This window comes from Prunus mume, linkage group LG2 (genome assembly GCF_029339155.1).
Source record: "Prunus mume cultivar Tortuosa linkage group LG2, ASM2933915v1, whole genome shotgun sequence".
NCBI classification, from domain to species: domain Eukaryota; kingdom Viridiplantae; phylum Streptophyta; class Magnoliopsida; order Rosales; family Rosaceae; genus Prunus; species Prunus mume.
In genome coordinates, this window is record NC_142699.1 from 46,214,838 (window position 1) to 46,237,221 (window position 22,384).

Sequence of the window (22,384 nt, forward strand, 5' to 3'; positions counted from 1 at the left end):
CCGAGTTGTTGAGTTTTTCCGCGAGCCGTTATCGCTTTAAGCACCACGCTACGCCGTGGCGGCGCGCGTGGGGAGCAGGGTGGGGACCACAGTCAGTTCTAGAGTGATCTCCTAGTCCTCACGAGCGCATAGGATTTCGCGGATCTTATTTCGGATACCGCTTGAACCCCGAACGGATCTCGCCTAGTGTGTGATTTCCGTTCACTAGTTTTGCACCGCTGGATCGTAACAATTTTCAGGTATGTTGATCTAGATAATTCCAGGATCGTATAGTATTTGACGGATCGTAAAACGGAGTTCCCGGATACTCCGAAAATGTCAACCCTAGAGTATGTTTTACGGATAATTGAACCAATTACAGTCAGGGGTAAGGTGAAAGAACTACGGTGGCTTGATCCTCGTAGCGGTATGAGGCAGCCTACTGTGCGCAGCTACGAGATAGGGCCCAGAGTTGTGTTATCTGTGGCATTTTGGTCATTTACGACCCACAGCACTCGGTGTCGCTTTGCATGTGTTTCACCGGATTCCAAAGTGGAATTTGGGTCAGGTCGTTTCAATTGGTACCAGAGCATTAGGTTAACTTCCTGTAGACACGTGCATTACTTATGCATCCGTATTTTTTAGATTTGCTGGACAATTATCGTGTTGTTTTATTCCATTTGTTATTTTATTTTATTGCATTGGTGTGACTGAGAAAACAGTTATCCGTAGGATTTGAAAAATTTGTTGAGGTTTTCATATAAAAATTTTGTTATATATGTTATTGTATATACACACCTATGTCGAGATTTGAGGTTAGCAAAGTGAGTAGTTAATTATCTGTTCTTTATCCCCTATTTATATTTTGTTCGGGAAATTTATTGTGTTGTCAGAGTATACAGTAGTTGATGCACATTTTCAGGAGTTGAAAAGGAAGAAGTTTAATTTTTTCGGTTTTCATCAGATTTTGGTATATATAAATATATGTATATATTTATGTATATATGAATATATTTTAAGTTCAAGTTGAGAATCAGTTTATTGAAAGTTTATGTAAATAACAGATTATGGTTTTCAAACCCACCATAGGATACCCCCCTTGCCTTGAGACAGTTTATTTTGCCCCACGAAGTTCGGGACGCTCAACCGTGGTGGTGCCGCAGGCTGCCGCTTATTCCGCCCCACGAGTTCGGGACGCCTGACCGCAGGTGGTGCCGCCATGCCTGGATTGAGAGGTGTCTCCGAGACTGCCAGCCATGATCAGCCGACTACGTCCCCCGAATCCCGCCAGCATGCACTCGGTTGACTTTGTGTCACCGAGACCGCCAGGGAATTGACGGTTATCAGTGAATTGACGGATCGAGATATGGGGTATGCCTAGGTGGAGAGGATTTTAGTTTGGGATGCTTTTAAACTAAATTAAGGATTTTATCCCATTATCATTATTTTCTTTCAGCATCGCAGTACTATATGGAAATATATATATATACACATGGTTACTTACGTAATTTTTTTAATGAGTCCAATACAAGAGCTTGTCTATTTTGTTTTAATTAAGTTTGCTTTAATTTACCTTATTTTATTTTATTTAAGTTGCTGTTATTCATCTTTTTATTATTAAATATGGTATTAAACAGCTCAAGTTTTTTAGCATATTTTGCCCCACGAGTCTTAGAGTTATCCGCACTGCGGAGCGAATATGCGGATCAGTTGATCGATGTCTCCGAGTCCACCGGATTACGTAATATGATGAGTTATACATTCGGTATTTTTCAGCAGAATTATTATTTGATAAGTCTTGCATGATTAAGAGTGCACAAGTTAGCATGTTGAATTGCCAGAGTATCGTTGTTGATCAAGAAGTTGAATTGAATTTTATTAGCAGATTGATTTATTTGAATTGTGTAGTTCGAGGCCAAAATATTATGATGCTTGATTATTTGGTTATGATTTAATGCATGCTGGCAGATGAGTTATATAAATATATATATTCTTGTTTTTACAGGCCGAATATTTTTGGGAATGCTCACATAGGGAGACTCACAATTTTCGTAGAAGTCGACTTGCATTTCAGTTAATTACAATTAAGAAGGGTAAATTAGTCTTTTGTGCCCAACATTAGCCAGTGTCAGATACTTAGAGGGAAAGTAAATTTGAGGACTAAATTTTATAAGGGGGAAAGATTGTAACAACCCGAACCTAAAATTAATATTTAATTATTAATTTATTGGAAGAAAAGACTAAAATGCCCTTAGAATTTTTATTAGGTCAAAGGTTGACTTTTTGACCAAGAGGGAATTTGAGAATTTCAGTTATACCGCATGCGTAGAGCGTAGGAGATGAATCCAGACACGAGTGGGCCCAAACTGAGTTGTATTGAAGGATTTATAGTCAAAATAAGTTGAGGGCAAAATAGTAATTTGAGGGTCAGTTTTTTTAAAAACCTTCATTTTCTCTCTCTCCGACCCGAGCCCCGATTTCTCCCTCCATGGTGGCTTCAAGAGCCACTGTCGCCACTACAGCCACGGCGGGCTATGGGACCTGACCCAAACGGATCGCAGCTCTCCTTCCTTTCCGGCAAACCCACCGTCGAAACCGACAGATTCACTGGAATTAGCCCAGAAAGCCGATTTTTAGCAGAATTTTCGAGCCTGATCTCTCCTCCGCCACTAGAAACCAATGAGTAAGGTATGGATTTCTAGCTATTTTTCTTGCTCTAGCTGATGGTTGAGTAGGATTTGAGGAATTTCTAGCGTGAAAGGGTTAATTTCAACCTATGGTTCGGCCGGCTGAGATCACGGTTTCAGCCACTTCCGCCACTTTTGGGGTAGGTCCAAGAACAAAAGTGGTTCCAAATAGGGTGTTTTACCTAGGATAGAGTCTTGAGCCGAGTTGTTGAGTTTTTCGCGAGCCGTTATCGCTAAGCACCACGCACGCCAGTGTGGCGCGCGCGTGGGGAGCAGGGTGGGGACCACAGTCAGTTCTAGAGTGATCTCTAGTCCTCACGAGCGCATAGGATTTCGCGGATCTTATTTCGGATACCGCTTGAACTCCTAACGATCTCGCCTAGTGTGTGATTTCCTGTTCACTAGTTTTGCACCGTTGGATCGTAATAATTTTCAGGTATGTTGATCTAGATAATTCCAGGATCGATAGTATTTGACGGATCGTGAAACGGAGTTCCGGATACTCCGAAAATGTCAACCTAGAGTATGTTTTACGGATAATTGAACCAATTGTGTCGTGAAAGAACTACGTGTGGCTTGATCCTCGTAAAGCGGTAATGAGGCAGCTACACTACTGTGCGCAACACGAGATAGGCCCCGTGAGTTGTGTTATCGCCAGGCATTTTGGTCATTTACGACCCACATGCACTCTGTCGCTTTGCATGAAAGTTTCACCCGATTCCAAAGTGGAATTTGGGTCAGGTCGTTTCATTTGATATATAATCTATTATCTAATAATGTGAGTAAAGAGTATTGCAAAAGAGAATGATTCAATTGCACGATCATTCCAATTTGAATAGGTTCTTTATTACATCATATTTAGCATAACTATGACATGCTGCTAGGCGTCAACCATGGTTTGTGGAAGTCCCTGAAAGGTTCAAACTTTGTTAACCTTCATCAATAGGAAGAATTAGATGGTGAGATTTAATTCACAAGTCAACTAAGAGAAGTTGAGCCAACCCACTACCTTGCTAAAAATAACCTATAAATCGCACACCTAGAAATGTGATTAGAGGAATAAATGAAGAGAAAAGAAGCTTGAAGTAAAAAATCAATGGTCAACGGTCAAAGGTCAAAGTCAACATGTTTGACCGAAGTAATTGACCGAGTCAAATCCCTGTTGTCAAATGTCCATACATACTCTTCCTATTTATAGTTCAATTTGAATTAAGACATATGGTGTTTACTCTTAATTCCAACCAAGATACACAAATCTTAATGGTAGCTAGGCATTCCGATTAGCATATAGGTAGGTAGGCATAATGAATAAGAACATGAATCATGAATCAAACTTGAAACTTGAAATTTATAAACCCAGAATATTATGTTAGGTTACATCGAAGCCCTAGTTATGGATTTAGCTACTCATAATGGGAAGGAAATTTAAACATAAATGAGAAAATATAATGAATGTAATAAGAGTATAAAAACCCTTTTATGAAGTTCTTGTGGTGTCCAATGCTTCTCCAAGAGCTTCTCCACGTCTAATGCTTCTCCAAGAGCTTCCCATGTCTAGAAGGATGTATGGAGGTTAAGGAGGTGATTTTGGATGAGCTTGGGTGAGTGGTGATGGTTGAGAAAGAGGAAATTTGTAGGGAAATATAAGGAAGGCTTGCATGGATTATTTTGGTGATTTGGGGCTGTTTAGAGCTTTGGTTTGATTGCTGGAGTGTTTGGGGTTGTTGGAGTGTTTGAGGGTGATTTCTGAATGTGTTTGGGAAATGATGAGAGTGTGGAGGATGGAGTGAAGGATGGATGAATTATAGGAGTGCGAATCCCAGGATGTGGTTTGTGGGATTGTGAATCCCAGGATGTGTGTCCTTTAATGTGTATGGGAAAATGATGGGAGCATGGAGGATGGATGGAGTGATTTATGGGAGTGCGAATCCCAGGATGTGTTTCCTTCAATGTGTTTGGGAAAATGATGGGAGTCTGGAGGATGGATGGAGTGATTTGTGGAAGTGTGAATCCCAGATGTATGTTTTTGGTATAGAATGAAAGTGGTATTTATAGGGAGAAGGAAGTGAGAAATCTGAATTAAGTATGGTTAGAGCATCTCCAGGAGCATCGCTACTCTTTTATCCCTAGCTATTTGACTGAAAAAGAAGGGAAAATTGCCCTTCAGCAGAGTCGTTACCTTTCTCGCCATTTTGGAGATCGCTATTTTGGCTCGCTACATGTAGAGAGGAGGCGAGAGAAATTCAAAGCTTGCCATCTTATTCAAATCCAAAACTTCAAAATCTCCATCGTTTCTCTGTTTCTCTATATTCTCTCTATCAAAGTCTCCATCGCCATCTCTATTCTCTCTGTCACAAAGTCTACATAGCAGTCTTTATTTTCTCTGCTTCTCCACCCTCTTTGAACTCGAGGTGGTGTTTTCAGGTGAGATTTGAAAATTCCCTTTTAATTACTTGAAATTTTTATATGGGTTTATGTGGTTGAAATTTGTACATGGGTTTGTATATGGTTCTAGGTTTGAAATTTGATATGGGTTTCTAGGTTTTTGCTTGGAAGGGTTTGAGTTTGTGCTTCAAATTAATAAGTTCCTTTGCAATTTCTACAATTTGGGTTTAGGGGAAAGTATTTGGGTTTGTATATGATACAATTTCTACAAGGGTTTAGGGGAAAATATTTAAAAGTACTTGAATTGTTGGATAAAATTATACTGCAATTTCTGCAAATTGTGCCATCATATGTCTTGAATTGTTGGACAACAGCAGCTTCCATGTTTAAATATGAGGTGATTAATTTTCTACGGCCTACCTTTTTGTAGATTTGCAAATTGTGCTTCTGTGAATAAAAAATTTAATGTGCTTCTCTGCAAATTGTTAGATGGATTCTGTAGATAATACATATTATGCCAACATCCTCAACGGACAGTAGACCTTACTGATCCATTTTCAACATTTGGTTGCACGCCTACAAACCAAAATGAAGGTGACAATGACATGCCTCAAGTGATTGTTCTAGCTATACCAACCACCAAGAAACCACAAAGAGCTAAGAATTTTGTTGTTGAAGAAGATATGCTTCTTGTGTCTGCATGGCTTAATGTTAGCTTAGATCCAGTGCATGGCAACGAACAAAGGAGTTCTACTTATTGGATTAGAATTTGGGAGTACTGGATGGCAGAGAAGAAGTTTACTTCTAAACGCAGTTCCAATTCTCTTCTACATCGTTGGTCAGGAATTCAACTCTTAGTGAATAAATTCTATGGATACATGGCCAAGATTGAAGGGAGGTCTCAAAGTGGTGTTAATGAAAAAGACAGGGTAATCTTCTTGCCAAAATTACTAATTTACAATCACATTTAGTCATTATGTATATTTAGTCTTGCGATACTCGCCCATGCCATTTACTTAGAAGTTCTAACCCTTGCTTGTTTTAATTGTTAAATATTTTCTCTTGCTAAAAAGTCTTACATTAGCCAATATATATGTTGAGACTATTCCTAACAACTAAAATGAGTTATTAAAAATAGCAACTTTAATTCTCGCAAGTGCACGAACCGTTCATAGTATAGCTTATGCAAATACGAGGTCGATCCCACAGAGAATGGTAACTTAGTTCCAAGTTATATTACTTAGAATGCTGGAAAAACATAAAACAAAGAAACTGACTAACTAACTAAAGGCAAAGTCGAATTCAACAATGCCTCTTGCTAATTACTCAAGGTCTAGGACAAAATCCTAGCACCATACACGCACTCGAAATGGGGGGTTTTGTTGTTGAAATGATGACATGAAAGTGAAAAGAAAGTGCTGGAAAGTAACCGCTGGCAGCAATCAACAAGTTGTGAAACAATGATTGAGAGGTGTTAGAGCCTTGGAATCTACCACTAGTCTTCCTATTCAAGTTATGAATTCATAGAAATTGACTCAACAAGTTTTTGGCGTCGTTGGGAACCGTAACGATGGTGCTATAGTTTGATTACTTTGAGTGTTTTCGTTTTTGTTTGTTTTATTCATTTCTTTTCGTTCATTTTTCAGTATTCAGCTTTTCTATTCAGTCGTTATCTCCATTGAAGGATTTGAATTGGGTTCCTTTATGTGTGCATGTATGTTCGAATCGACCGGAGCAAAGTTCACTGAGCCACTTTCACCAAGAACCAGCTGTACGTGCTTGGTTTGAGGAGGAATTATAGTTCTTCAAGCACTGAATCTAAGAGTTATGAATCTTAAGGTTCAAGTAAGATGGCGGAAATTCCAAGCAACAACAATAATGATGGAGGAGGTGGTGCGCTTGTTGTCCAACCTCGAAAACCCCTGCGTGAGTTTTCCATTCCCAAAGTCACCGATCAACCTTCGTGCATCGTCTATCCTCAACTCACAATTGATAGGTTTGAGCTTAAAAGTGGTATGATTAATCTTTTTCCAACTTATTATGGTAATACCATTGAGGATCCTTACATGCATATTAAACAATTCTTTGAAATATGTGCTGCGATCAAAATTCAAGGCCTTGATGATGAGCAGATTAAGATGAGGCTATTCCCATTCAGTTTAAAAGATAAAGCTAAGTCTTGGTTATACTCTTTGCCTAATGCTTCAATTCATACTTGGGATGAGCTTTCTAATAAGTTTTTGCAGAAATTCTTTCCTGCTCAAAAGACTGACAAGATTAGAAAGGAAATCCTTGGTTTCACACAAAAGGAAGGAGAAGCTTTTCATGAATGTTGGGAGAGGTATAAGGAGATGGTAAGTTCTTGCCCACACCACAACATAGAGAGTTAGATGCAAATGCAATCTTTCTATGAAGGTTTGCTTGATTCCAAAAGGATGATGGTAGATGCAACAAGTGGAGAAGGATTGATGAACAAAACAGTAGATGAGGCTTTTACTCTCTTTGAATCTTTGAGTGCTAACTCTTAACAATAGAGCTACAATAAAGGAAGAGGAGCTCCTATGAAAGCTGTGGTCTCTGAGGTAAGTACTAATAATGAGATTGCTGCAAACCTTGATGTTATGTGTTCTTTGCTTCAACAGGCAGCGACTGGCCCTTTGGAAAACATGGTGGAAGTTCAAGACCAATCTTTTGCGGAGCACATGCTAGAACAAGCAAATGCCCTTCAAGCAAGGAATCCTAATAATGATCCTTACTCAAACACGTACAATCAGGGGTGGAGAAATCATCCTAATTTCAGGTGGAGCAATAATTCAAATGTGCAACAATCTCAAGCACCTCCCCTAGGATTCCAAACACAACAAAGGCAATTCCAGCTAGAGGTGTCAAACGGGCAGGCCGGGCCATTTAAACTCGTGTCGTGCCGGCCCATTTAATTTATCAGGCCGTGCCGTGCTGGCCCATTTAATAAAATCATTGATCCCAGCTCGGCCCAAAGCCCAAGTCCATATTGAAACGGGCCGTGCGTGCTTGGGCCGTGCGTGCTCGTGCTCGAGCCATACTTGGGCCAAAGAACAAGCCCATTTAATTTGAATTTTTTTTACTTGATTTTTTTTCCCACTAGATAATTAAAATTATAAACATAAAACATATAATTAGAAACAAGGAATGATGAACTATTTGAAAACATTAATAATCAAACATCCAAACAATATGAAAAGGTGGACGGCAAAAATGTGGCCTCGTTAAAACCTTACCTTTAAAAACCCCCCAAAGGAGGAAAATCTGGTCAAAGAAAAAGAGTACCACTACCCTCCCAAATTACACAAAAAGGAAAATAAAATTAATCTAGGACATTGGGTAAAATATCAGCATTTGTCATCTCACGTTCCTGCGTCAGTCAACCGAAAAAAATAATAATTATTGAGCATCATAAATCTTCAAAAAGACATGCAATCTGATGCACAACATACAAACATGTAATTAAAGGTGGATCTAGCTCTCGTGTACTATGCAATATAGCAGTCCCAGATAATACATGTGATGAACCCGCAAAGTTGACGCTATCTGGTCATGCTTTGACCAGAATAATCCTACCAAAAGATTACATAACTTAGATTTATAACAAACACTCACCCACAAAAACAACATGTTCACGTGATGATACCTTAAACATTATTGCATTGGCAAATATTGTAAAAGAGATGAACATAGCATAATAGATAGGAGAAACAATTGCTTTGTTGAAAGTATCCAATGCCTGCAACCACACCAGAGTGAGAAACCAGCTAAAAAGTTCACCTGATTGTGCTGTCATCTTCAAAATATGAGAGATCTTCATCTACAAAACTTTGAGTTCGAAAATCAGCATCTTCCCATTCCTTCAAACACATAAGTGCCTCGCGTATTTGAGGAGTAAGCCTCGTCCTCTTTTCGTCTAGCACACGACCACCTGCACTAAAAGTAGACTCCGAAGCTACTGTGGACACCAGAATTGTTAGTACATCATGTGCCATAATGGAAAGCATAGGAAAGTTCTTTTCATGTGCTTTCCACCAATCCAAAATGTTGAAATTATTTCTTTCTTCCTCAGTCATAAATTCAACAAATTCAGTATCCAAATACTTAAAAACTTCAGTACAAGAACTTATTACACTCTTTTGTTTTCCTTTGCTAGCAAGCATACCAAAAATAGTTGCACTACTAGATGAAGATGAACCAAATAAATGAACAGTTGAAGCAGTTTGTGTAGCTATTGTACCAACACTATATTTCTTCTCATACAACAAATAAGTATCATTGAATGTCTTCTGAATATTGGATATTGTAAGTGGTAAACTAATTGATAAATTTCTTGAAATTCAGTCAATATTACTTCCAAACCACTTACTTTAATTCTAGGATCCATTATTGCACCAAAACAAAAAGTATAAGGAATCTCTGTCTAATACTTTTTATATTTAGTTTCTATTTGCTCACAAATCTTTGTAAAATTACATGTAGTATCAAATCTGTATTTAGCAAAGGTAGCACTAATTGAAAATAAATCATGAAGTGCAACAGGAGATGTCGGATAATAAACACCAGAACAGTTACATGTAGCATCATAAAAAACTTTGAAAAAGTCCACCAAAGTAAAGCATACATTCGACTCTTCATCCCTCAACAGATTATCATTCATTTTATTATTGTAATAAAAATTGATGACATTGGTGTAACCTTTACAACTTTTAAGCATGTGATAAGTTGAGTTCCAACGAATATGCATGTCTTTTTTCAATTTTATAGGTTTCAAGCCATGAGACATACAAAGGTGAGCAAAGTCTTGCTACCTAGAGCTACTAGAAGAAATATAACCAATAGCATCCCTAATCAATTGAAGCTGGGTTTTAATAACTTTTAATCCATCTTGCATCATTAGATTAATTATATGACACACACACACCTCATATGAAAAAAATTTCCTCCGTAAGGAGGATGTAAAACATGTTTAAACTGCTCAATAGCAGAAGAATTATTGGAAGCATTGTCAAAAGTAATAGAAAATATTTTATGAGCAATGTTATACTCCTTAAACACATTCATCATAGCATGAAAAATAGAACTACCAGTATGTGAAAATTCAAGAAGACGAAATGCAATAATTCTTTTCTGCAACAACCAATTTTCATCAATATAATGGGCAGTAACACAAATAAAAGGCAAATTATTACCACCATCCCACATGTCAGAAGTCACAGCAATAGAACCCTTTAAATTAGAGAAAACATTTATCAATTTTCCTTTTCTTCATCATAAAGTTTCACAACATCACTCCTATTAGTATTGCGAGAAACTTTCTTAAATTCCAGTTGCAAAGCCACTTGAACAAATCTTTCGAAACAACGATTTTCAGCAAAATGAAAAGGCAATTCAGCACATGCAATAAATCTAGCTAACTCAACTCTCATTTTAGATTGAGAGTACTTAAATGAAGAGATTTCAGTATTTGCAGATAGTTGAGACTGCCTAGCATGATTATGACCTTTTTTTTTAAGGCATGCATTAAAATGCCTATGAAGATGCCCATCACCGTTTGTAGTTTTATAAGTCAAAGCATGTTTGCAATAAATACACACAGTCTTTGGAAGAATAGTCCCATCATCAAGTTTTTGGTCACAAACTTTAAAATGTTTCTAAACTTCAGAAGTTTTTTTTCTTTTTTAACCTCAGTTTGATCAATGTTTTCTTCTTGAGTGTTTGATTCAAGAGGCATATTAGCATGCATAGGTTGCTCCACATCATTAGAGGTTAAGTTATTCTCATTATTAGGCATGTCATTAGGATTAAAATGTTCAAAATTATTATCATAATGCTCACCAAAATCAATATAATCTCAAGGATCCATTAACCCAAAAAAAACAAAAAAGAATACCTCCCTTGGTGATTGCAGAATCTCCAATAGAATTTCACACCCTCAAATACTTGTTAAAAATGCACACCTTAGAACGTTGGCTGCATTAAAAATACACACATCAGCAAAACAAAAACAATATGTTATAATTCAAGATTTACGATTAAATCAATGATAGCATCCCACAAAACAATCTATTATAGTTCAAGCTTGTTAACATCTAAATCCTTTAAAAGTAGCAACATTCATAAACAATTGGAACACATAAAGGAAAACAGAAAGACACAAGTCCTACTCAACTTTAGTTTGTAATACCAATTTATTTTCTTTTGGGGTGTCGACATTGAATATGATTTCCCGCTATTCATGACTGATTATTAAGAATAAAATTTGTATCACATTATTTTAAATAGAAAATTAACAACAATGGCACTGGAAAAAGAAGAAGAAAGAGAATGGCAGTTGCATGTTCTCTCTCTATTATTAAACCGACATTCCTGTGTGTAATAGGTCAACAAGATGAAGTTATATAAAGATGGGAAGAATAATAGAAACATTCTTTTTATATACAAAAAGAAAGAAACGTTCTCTTAACATTGCTTGATGCATAAATCAAATCAAATGGTGTTTGATCTGCAAAATGTTTCATTCAATTATGGGCAACTACTATTATCTATATCAATGAATTCAAGCAAAATTTCACCTACATACAACTCTCTATCCAGCTTTCTATCAAATTTATTCTCAATGGGGTTAATGTGTTGAGCCTTTTATACATTGTCTCTTAATTATATTGAGCTTTTATACAAGTCCTACTCAACTTCTATCTGTAATACCAATTTGAGCTTCTTCTATCTTTCAGGTTCCAATTAACAGACTCGGTATATTGATCTTTTTGGGGTTAATGTATATAAGAACTCTCTCAAAAAGACTAAGAAAAGAATGTTTGAAAATCCAAACCAGATACTTACCATTCAATTGGACTGAATTTTCCTTCTTGTCTCCCAATTTGAACACAGAAGGTAAAATCTGCAAAACTCACACCAAAAAATCAAAAAATTTAGACTGTTGTCTTTGATAAATAATTAAAAGTAAAAATAAAAACAAGCTCAGACCCTACAATCAATGTTTCTCACAAAGTTTGAGCAACCAAACATAGAAACTATACGGTTAAAGCTCTTACCTTGCAAATCCAATTCTGTAGAATCAGAGAAAGCTTGTAAGCCTCCAAATACAAGTATCGCAACAAGAATGCAAAAAAGAATTGGTCCTGTCGATCGTTCACACTTGACTATTTAGATGCCTCCAACACGAGTTATGATGCTATATGGATCTTCCAACACAGATTTGGGGTTTCTATCATTGGGGGTATTTCCTAAATATTTATGATATGTTGGAAGAGGAAGAGGAGATGTAGAAATTGAGAGGAAGAGGAGGAGACGCTGCTTTGTTTTCATTGCTTCTTCACGCACGGCTCCTCACGCTTCCACGGCTGACACCTCTAGACGCTTTGAGTTTGAGTCCAACTCCAACTCTCCAATGCCAAATCTATTTGTTAAGTCATTAAGGCTAGGTGGTTGTTTGTCAAATATTTTTATTAATTAAGTCACTTAAGTATGTTTGGTAAGTAATTGGTCATTGCATCAATTTTTATTATTTGTTATTTTATTTTATTTACTTGATGTTCCAACTTGGTAATGAAAAAATGCAGTAGATGATTTAAGCGGGCTCGGGCTCGTGCTATGCTTAGAGCGGGCTCGGGCCAAGCTCGTATCATGTCAAAGCCACGGGCGGCCCGGTCCATTGGACCTTTTTTTTAATCACGGCTCGGTCCAAGCTTTCGTGCCATGCCGAGTACGGCCCATTAATGTTCGTGCTCGTGCCGTGCCGTGCCTCATTTAAATGGGCTGGGCTCGTGCCGTGTTGGGCCAGCCTGACTCATTTGACACCTCTAATTCCAGCAAGCTCCCCAATAAGTGCAAGAGTAAAGGGGTGATCAAATGGGAGAATTGCAAGACATGTTCAAGAAGTTCATGGGGCAATAGATGCAAACCAATCAGAATCTTCAAAATGCAATGAACAAACTAGAAGTGCAAGTTGGGCAGATTGCATCCTCCATGAGCAATAGAGCATTCGGAACTTTCCCAAGCCAAACGAAGGTGAATCCAAGGCATCAAGAGCATGCCAAAGCAGTACACATCTTGAGAAGTGGTAAACAAGTTGATAATGAGGTTGGAGATGCCAATGAAAAGCAAGAAGATGGAGAAAATGTGGAGATCATTCAGCCACTACATGGGCAGCCCACAGCTTCCAACAAACAGTCCCTCAATTCTTCTGGAAAGAGCACAAACCCTAAGGTATCATCTAATGCTAATCAAGTTCCAATTTCAACTAATGCTTTTAGGCCTATTGCACCATTTCCCAGCAGGTTATGAAAGTCAAAGAAAGATCAAGGCTTGGATGAGATTATGGAAACATTCAAGAAGGTGCAAATCAACATCCCATTGCTCAATGCCATTGCTCAGATTCCAAAGTATGCAAATTTTTTGAAGGATCTATGCACTAACAAGAGGAGACTCAAAGAGCATGAACAAGTTGCATTGAGTGAAGAGGTAAGTGCAGTGTTACAAGGAAAGCTACCTCCAAAACTAAAGGATCCAGTTCGTTTTCTATACCTTGCATGGTTGGTAATTTTAAGTTTCAAAAGGCTTTGCTTGATCTTGGTGCTTCTATAAATCTTATGTCATATCATGTTTATGAGAAACTTAACCTTGGTGAGTTGCAAGCCACATCTATGAGCATTCAACTGGCAGATAGAACTGTTAGATACCCTAAGGGCATTTTAGAAGATGTTTTGGTGAAAGTGGAAGAGCTAATTTTGCCAGCAGATTTATTGGTGTTGGAAATGGAAGAAGCACCCAATTCATGACAATCAGTTACCACTTATTTTAGGTTGGCCATTCATGGCAACTTCCGGTGCTATTATTGATGTGAAAAAGGGTACATTAACCATGAATATGTTTGATGAGACAATTGCATTCGAAGTGTTTGAAGCCTCCAAGTTTCCAAGTGATAAGCATGAAGTTTTCCATCTTGATGCAATTGATACTATGGTGAAAGAAGCACTGTCAATGAGTTATATGGAGCCCATTGAAGCATGCATCACACGAAGCATAAGGAAAGAAGAAGTGGACAGCTTAGAGGCTGTGATCTCTCCTTTACTTCTTGAGCTTGTTTGCAGCATGGATAGCTACATAGAAGTTGGAAAGAGGTATGCAAACCAATTTGAGTCATTACCCCCACCTACTAATAAGGTTTTACCTTCTATTGTGCAGGCACCAGAGTTGAAATTAAAGCAATTGCCAAAATACCTTAAATATGCTTATTTAGGTGAAAATGAGACTCTACCTGTTATCATTGCCTCACACCTCGGACCAAATGATGAAAAGAAGCTTTTAAGAGTTTTAAAAGAGCACAAAATTGCAATTGGGTGGAGCATTCCATATATCAAAGGCATAAGCCCAACACTGTGCATGCACAAGATATTATTGGAAGACAATGCAATGCCTAAGAGGGATGCCCAAAGACGTCTCAATCCGAACATGAAGGAGGTGATAAGGAAAGAGGTAGTGAAGCTTTTAGATGTTGGTATTATTTACCGTATTTCTGACAGTAAATGGGTGAGCCCAAAGTGCAAGTTGTCCCCAAGAAGTCAGGTATCACAGTGGTGAAGAATGAAGCAAACGAGCTTGTACCTACACGGATGACCACTGGCTAGAGAGTTTGCATTGATTATAGGAAGCTCAACACAGCGACAAGCAAGGATCACTTTCCTCTCCAATTCATTGATCAAATGCTTAAGAGATTAGCTGGCCATAGCCACTATTGCTTCCTTGATGGATATTTAGGCTACAACCAAATCGCCATAGCCCTAGAGGATCAAGAGAAGACAACCTTCACATGTCCCTTTGACACTTTCGCTTATAGGAGGATGCCTTTTGGTCTCTGTAACGCCCCAGCCACTTTTCAAAGGTGCATGATGAGCATTTTCTCCGATATGGTAGAAAGGTTCATTGATGTATTCATGGATGACTTCTCTGTCTTTGGTGATTCTTTTGATCAATGCTTACATAACTTATCCAAGGTGTTGGCTAGATGTGAATAGACTAACCTTGTGCTTAATTGAGAAAAATGTCATTTTATGGTTAACCAAGGCATAGTTCTTGCTCATGTCATCTCTAGTAAAGGAATCGAGGTAGATAAAGCTAAGATTGATTTGATTGCCTCTATGCCCTCACCTACTTCTGTCAAATAAGTATGTTCTTTCCTTGGCCATGCAGGTTTGTATAGGTGTTTCATTAAGGATTTTTCTAAGATTGCAAGGCCTTTGTGCAATCTCCTTGCGAAGGACATGGATTTTGTGTTTGATTAAGACTGTGAGAATGCTTTCAATGCTTTGAAGAAGATGCTCATAGTTGCCTCAATCATTATACCACCTGGATTGGAGCTTGCCTTTTGAATTGATGTGTGATGCCTCAGATTATGCTGTTGGAGCTGTTTTGGGACAGCGAGTTGATAAGAAGCCACATGCAATCTACTATGCTAGTAGAACCCTCAAAGATGCCCAACTCAACTATTCCACCATAGAGAAGGAGTTGTTAGATGTCATATTTGCTTTAGAGAAGTTCAGATCATATTTGATTACTAACAAGGTTATTGTTTACACTGATCATGCAGCATTGAAATACTTGTTAGCCAAGAAGGATGCCAAGCCACGACTCATTAGATGGATTCTCTTGTTGCAAGAGTTTGACTTAGAGATAAAAGATAAGAAATGAAGTGAGAATGTTGTGGCTGATCACTTGAGTAGATTGGTATATGTATCTAATGAAGAGGAGGATTCATTGTCATTGCATGAAAGCTTCCCTAATGAGCAAGTCTTCTCCATTTGTGCTTTGAATTCTCTCAATCCATTGCCTTGGTTTGCTGATATTGCTAACTATTTGTGCACTAATGAACTCCTACAGGGTTATCTACATTCCAACGTGACAAGTTTAGGAAGCAAGCAAGATACTACTTTTGGGATGATCCATATCTATTCAAGCATTGCCCAGACCAAGTAATTCGAAGGTGTGTCCCTGAAGGTGATTTTAAGAGCATTCTAGAGTTTTGTCACTCCTATGCATGCGGAGGCCATTTTGGAGCAAAGAAGACTGCCAACAAAGTGCTACAATCAGGTTTCTTTTGGCCTACCCTTTTTAAGGATGCTTATGCTTTTTGTGCTTCATGTGATAGATGCCAATAGATGGGTAATTTACATGCTAGAAATCAGATGCCTCTCACCAATATTTTAATCATTAATATATTTGATGTTTGGGGAATTGATTTCATGGGCCCTTTTCCTACCTCTTGTGGATTTGAATATATATTAGTTGCTGTCAATTATGTTTCCAAATGGGTGGAAGCCATTGCCACTAAAACTAATGATGCTAAGGTTGTGATTAGTTTTCTCAAAGGAAATATTTTAACAAGGTTTGGCACACCTAGAGCAATCATTAGTGATGGTGGCTCCCACTTTGTTAATCAAGCTTTCACAGCACTCTTGAAGAAATATGGAATCACGCATAAGGTGGCAATACCCTATCATCCTCAAACTAGTGGGCAGGTTGAGATAAGCAATAGGGAGATTAAGCACATACTTGAAAAGATAGTGAACACTACAAGGAAGGATTGGTCCATGCATTTGGATGATGCACTGTGGGCTTATAGGACTGCTTATAAGACCCCTATAGGTATGTCTTCATATAGACTTGTTTTCAGTAAACCTTGTCACTAACCAGGGGAGCTTGAGCACATGACTTATTAGGCAATCAAGGCCTTTAATTTTGATATGAAAGTTGCTGGTGAGAAGAGGAGGCTTCAACTCAATGAGCTGGAGGAGTTGCAACATGAAGCGTATGAGAACACTAAGCTTTAGAAGGAGAAAACAAAGCAATATCATGACAAGAAAATTCTTAGGAAGACGTTTGAGAAAGGGCAGAAGGTTCTCCTATTCAATTCACGCCTTAAGCTCTTCCTAGGTAAACTTCGTTCTAGGTGGATTGGCCATTTTGTTATTACTAATGTGTTTGATCATGGCGCAGTGGAGATTCAAAATATTAAGGATGGCAGCACCTTCAAGGTGAATGGACATCGGTTGAAACCTTACTTTGATGCCAACTTTGATGCCAATATTAAGTCTCAAGCACTCAAGGAGCCTCCACCACTCTCTTGAAGGTCACCAGAGTTTGGGCGTCCGGTTGAAGACATAAAACTTAGCACTTATTGGGAGGCAACCCAAGGTGATGAGGAGAAGATAGAACATGCAAGGAAGCCTGCTTGCGTCCTAATCACTTCAAAGGGGAGTTTTTCTGAACTTTGGTTATGTCTTTCCCTTATATTCTTTCCTTTCATTTATGAGGCATTGCCTTTCTTACACTCTAAACATTGAGGACAATGTTTCATTTAAGTTTGGGGAGAAGGATTTAGTTATGTTGTTTCAAATTGTCAAATTTTAAAAAAATTTAGTGTGTCTAATGTCTAAAAATGTAGCATTTTGTGAGTTGCTTTGTCATCTTTTCAAACACCTATAATAAGACTTGGATTTAATTCTAATTTGGTTTTGCAGAAATCAATCATCTTGTTTAAGGTCTTTGAGTGATTCTGAGTTAACTTTGTGTTGCATGTCATCCTTACACTTATTGAGCACTTTGCCGAGTTAGTCCATTTCTTGCTTCTTGGAGACGTTATGCAATTCTATTTATCTCATGATCTTGGTTTCGTACTCTAGAACTTATTTGAATATCTCTTGAGACATTTTGTTGTCATACAATGCTTAGGAAGTGATTTAGGCCATGTTTGAACCGTTTGAGCCTTTCTAACCACCCATCTACATGTATTCATCCCTAGTCAACCCATTTGAGCCTACGTTAAGCCTTTCTTTGTGTAAACCATTCCTACCATAATGAACCTCTGTTTTCTTATTCTTACTTATTTTATGAGCAATTAAAGCTATCTTCAAAAGAGAGTTATAAAGAATGCAAGTTTTTTTGGAGCAAAAGTGAATCATTAGTGCCATGACCCAAGTGTTGAAAGAAATAAGTTTGAGGGTATTGGTAACTAATCAAAAAAGGTAATGAAGTGTGACCAATGTAGTCACGGCCCTAGAGTGTTATAAAAGAGAAGATCATGGTGATCTAGAGTAAAGAGCCACAAAATTAGGCCAAATAAACAGATATGAAGGTGCTGAAATTCTATTGAAAAAATGCTCATGTATGCGTTCCTTGCTTGTTACAAAGATCATTAATCTCTCATGCTCTTACTTATGCTTTGGTTGTGCTCAAGATGTTGTTATATATCTATATTCCCTCTTTCATTCAACCACTACCCTAAGCCTCATTACAACCCTTGTTAAGTCTTTTTGATCCTTGGTATTATATGGTATTACTATGGAGAGCTGATTTGATAATGAGCTTATGGGGTGGCGTGAAAAATAACTAACGCACAAATTAAACCCTATAAATTATGCAATCGTAGTACGAGTAAGTAGGGATCGTTCTCTTCCGGGGATTAGGAGGGATGCTAATCAACACAAATTAGACTTATTAAACTGGAAACTAAGTTAAGGGAACAATGATTGGGGGGAATTTGGACGATTTAGAATAAAGTAAAACTGACAGCAGCAAACAACTAAGTTGTGAATGAAATATGGATTAAGGGATAGCTAGAGGATTCTTCTCCACACATGGAACATATGCACACAAATCGATCTCCAGTTACTCTTTCTATAAAGTATGAATGACAAAGCCCCAAATTAATTGTGAATGCACTAATTAACTCTCAGATTTTCCTAAGTTCATTGAATTGGACTCAGCGACGCAATCAAATTATCCTTATCAAGTTCCCTATATGAACAGCATGATAGAGATACATATCAAAGATCATTAAGTTCTATGAAAATCATAAGCCTTGACAAGGCAATTGTAACTATGAAAAGCATGATACTCCTGCCAAGAATTTACTTAACGCAATCATGACTAGTGACTTTTACTACTTATGAATATAAGTTCATAACGATTAGGTGAAATTCCCTTATATTCTAGCATCAAATCCCTGCATACAAACTAAGTATGCATCCTTAATAAACATGCAAGAATAAGTCCTCAATAAAACAGAAAAGTAAATCACATTCATACTTTATGAAACCATAACTGGAAGTAATCAATTCATGTAAAACATATGTCCATGGCTTCGAATTCACCTCTAACTAAGAAGAAATTCAGTTACACATGTTCATAATAATTGAAAAGCAATCTAGAATAAACATTTGAACTAATCAAGGGAAGAACTATGAAAAACCCAATGGATGCAGCAGGTTCCGGCGCCAAGTTCTTCTCCCTTTCTCCTTTCTTGCTACGGCACCAAAAGAACTCCCTTCTCCTGCGGCAACCCCTCCTTTATATATGTGGTAGATCTAGGGTAAAAGGGCCCATCAGAAACCCACGAAATTAGGGTTTTTAGGTTTCCTAATATGAAATTAATCCCCCCCTTTTCCAGCTGGAATTTAGGTCGAATAGGATTAGGATAAGGTAAAATAAAATAAAATCAGTTAGGGTTTTTTACTTCCCAGAAGCTGATTCTTGAATTAATTTCCCCATCTTTTTAGCACATTCCTAGCCTATTCGAACTTCAAAAACGTCCATCCATCTTGGCCCATGCATATGCTATCCATTCCAAGTCCAAAACTGCTCTAAAATGCTCCAAAATGCCCTTTCTTGCCAATCTTGCCATCTGGACCTACAATAGTACGAAAATAAGCTAAATCACTCTAATAAATGGGAATTAACTAAGTAAATGCAAAGAAATAAGATAGCAAAGTCGCATAAATATGCTCCTATAAAATTCCCCCACACTTAGTTTCTGCTAGTCCCTAGCAGAACAAAGAAAACAAAACAAAACCTAAACCTTCCAACAATTGCCTCAGGGATTTCTAATGAAACATGACATGTTAAAAATCACTACTCACACAGATTTGAGCTATCCTTACCCTCGAGCTCATACTTAATCACAGTAAACACTCACTAGCTCACATTTAATCAATTAAAACAACATTTGAAAGTGGTTCAATTCCTCACCCGATATACTCTCTATTTTCACACAGATTTTTTGACTACACTCCCTATACTAAGTATATGTGAGAAGATTGATGTAAATGTGTAGACTAGCACTCACATATGTTATAACAAAGAAAGCACTTTCTGGAATTATTAATACGAACATGTATATGATCTCATGAACAGAATGCTACTACTTAGAAGCGAGAACCAGGGATTCCATAAGCTCATACCAATTTCAAACTCCACATATTGAAACACATAACAATCAAGATAGAAGTCTAAGGGTTGTATTGGGGCTAAGGTATTGGCTAACAAAGAAAGGTTGAGGATAAACAAAGGTTCTTAAAGTAATAGTAAACAGAGCAATGAAATCAACACTTGGAATTCAACTTGTGATTGCAGCACCCAATTTTTAGCACAAAGGAGATTTATACAACTTTAGGGTCAGATTCACATATCCCTTCTTCTTCTTTTTCTCTCTTTTTTTTGTTTTTTGTTTTTTGTTTTTTTTGTTTTTTTTTTGGACAACACTAATCCAAATGAACAAATCCTTCCCCCACACTTGTTTTTGTTTTTTTTTTTCCTCTGCAAATCGTAAATCAAAAGGAATTCCCAACAAGTCATGCTTGACTATTCTTTAAGAACAAGGGTATGGATATTCTTATACTAGGCTTGGTAGGGATAATGCAAGCTAACAAAGAAAATAAGCTAAATAAGGCTTCAAAAGGGTTAAACCTACAATGCATATGCAAGGGATAAGGCTTTTTGGCTCTGATGCTAACTAAACAACTTCATCTTGTTATTTGTTACGCAATCAATTTGATGCTTTGAATGGAACGGGCATGAGTTCTAGTATTTGGAACTAAAGAGATGAAAAAGCATTCTAAGTAGCAACCAAGCAAAGAAATAATTGACAACTATAACTAAATATTAACCAAAGAGCATATCAGACTTCCACCCATGTTTGTAACTTTCTTTAAAAGTCATGCAATTAAAAACCAAATCCTCATCATTGTGTTGGAAGGTACCCTAAGACACAAACAAACAACAAAAACGACTCTTGACTCTTTTGGTTTTTTATTTTATTTTATTTAATTTTAAATAAAGCACGAAAACACTTTTTAAAACAGTGAATAACAACATTAGTAGTGATAGATGGTGAATTTTGAAAATAAATCACGAAAAGCACTCTGTTTACCCCCCCACACTTAAACTAAACATTGTCCTCAATGTTTCAAAAGAAAACTTTAAACAAGAAAGTAATGAGAGACAACTAGCAAACAAGACAATCATAGCAAAGTAAAAATAATAAAGAGAAGAGTAAAAGAGAGCAAATCTGGTTGTAGAGCCCGGAGATTCCGTTGTCTTTCTATTTGAACACATGGGTTGCCTCCCAAGAAGCGCTTGCTTTAACGTCTTCCAGCCGGACGGTACCTCCCTTTAAGCTTCACTAGGGCCAATGGCATGGAGGGGTACATCCTCCACTACATGCTCCTCAAAAGACTCATAGTATGGCTTCAAACGGTGTCCATTCACTTTGAATTCATGTCCCGTCTTAAAACTTTGAATTTGGACTGCACCATAGGGAAAAACATTAGTAACAACAAAAGGACCAATCCATTTAGAACGCAACTTACCCGAAAACAAACGAAGGCGAGAGTTGAAAAGTAACACTTTACGCCACGAAAACGTTTTACTACGAATCATCTTGTCATGGACAGCCTTTGTTTTCTCCTTGTAAATATGAGCGTTCTCATAAGCTTCAGTCCGAATTTCCTCAAGCTCATTCAATTGCAATTTCCTATGAAGTCCAGCGGCATCAATGTTCATGTTGAAAGTCTTGACTGCCCAATGTGCACGATGCTCCAACTCAACTGGAAGATGGCATGGTTTCCCATAAATGAGCCGAAAAGGAGACATTCCAATTGGTGTTTTGTAGGCGTACGATATGCCCACAATGCATCATTCAAACGCAAGCTCCAATCCTTTCGAGTTGGTCCAACTGTCTTTTCCAAGATCTGCTTGATTTCCCGGTTGGAAACTTCGGCTTGTCCACTTGTTTGGGGATGATAAGGTGTTGAAACCTTATGCGTGACATTATACTTCTTAAGTAGTGCCTCTATGGTCCGATTACAAAAGTGAGAGCCCCCATCACTTATAAGTACTCGTGGCATTCCAAATCTTGCAAATATGTTAGTTTTAATAAAATCTGCAACCACTTTGGAATCATTGGTACGGGTGGCTTTTGCTTCCACCCATTTTGAAACATAATCCACAGCAAGTAA

At 37.7% G+C, this 22,384-nt stretch overlaps 1 protein-coding gene, 1 non-coding gene and 1 pseudogene across 2 annotated transcripts; 1 reads left to right on the forward strand and 2 right to left on the reverse strand.

Annotated features, from left to right (window-relative positions):
• Nucleotides 1–7,324: 7,324 nt before the first annotated feature.
• Nucleotides 7,325–7,431, reverse strand: LOC148920541 (small nucleolar RNA R71). Its single transcript, XR_016124809.1, has one exon. It is a non-coding gene; the product is annotated as a small nucleolar RNA R71 (small nucleolar RNA).
• A 5,588-nt stretch (nt 7,432–13,019) lies between these two features.
• LOC148920542 (uncharacterized) lies at nt 13,020–13,873 on the forward strand. Its single transcript, XM_089044663.1, has 3 exons — nt 13,020–13,301; nt 13,383–13,556; nt 13,643–13,873. Exons 1-3 carry the CDS (start codon nt 13,020–13,022, stop codon nt 13,871–13,873), a joined length of 687 nt encoding a protein of 228 aa, XP_088900789.1.
• Nucleotides 13,874–21,539: 7,666 nt separating this feature from the next.
• On the reverse strand, nt 21,540–22,378 carry LOC148920543 (uncharacterized; annotated as a pseudogene).
• Between the last annotated feature and the right edge of the window lie 6 nt (nt 22,379–22,384).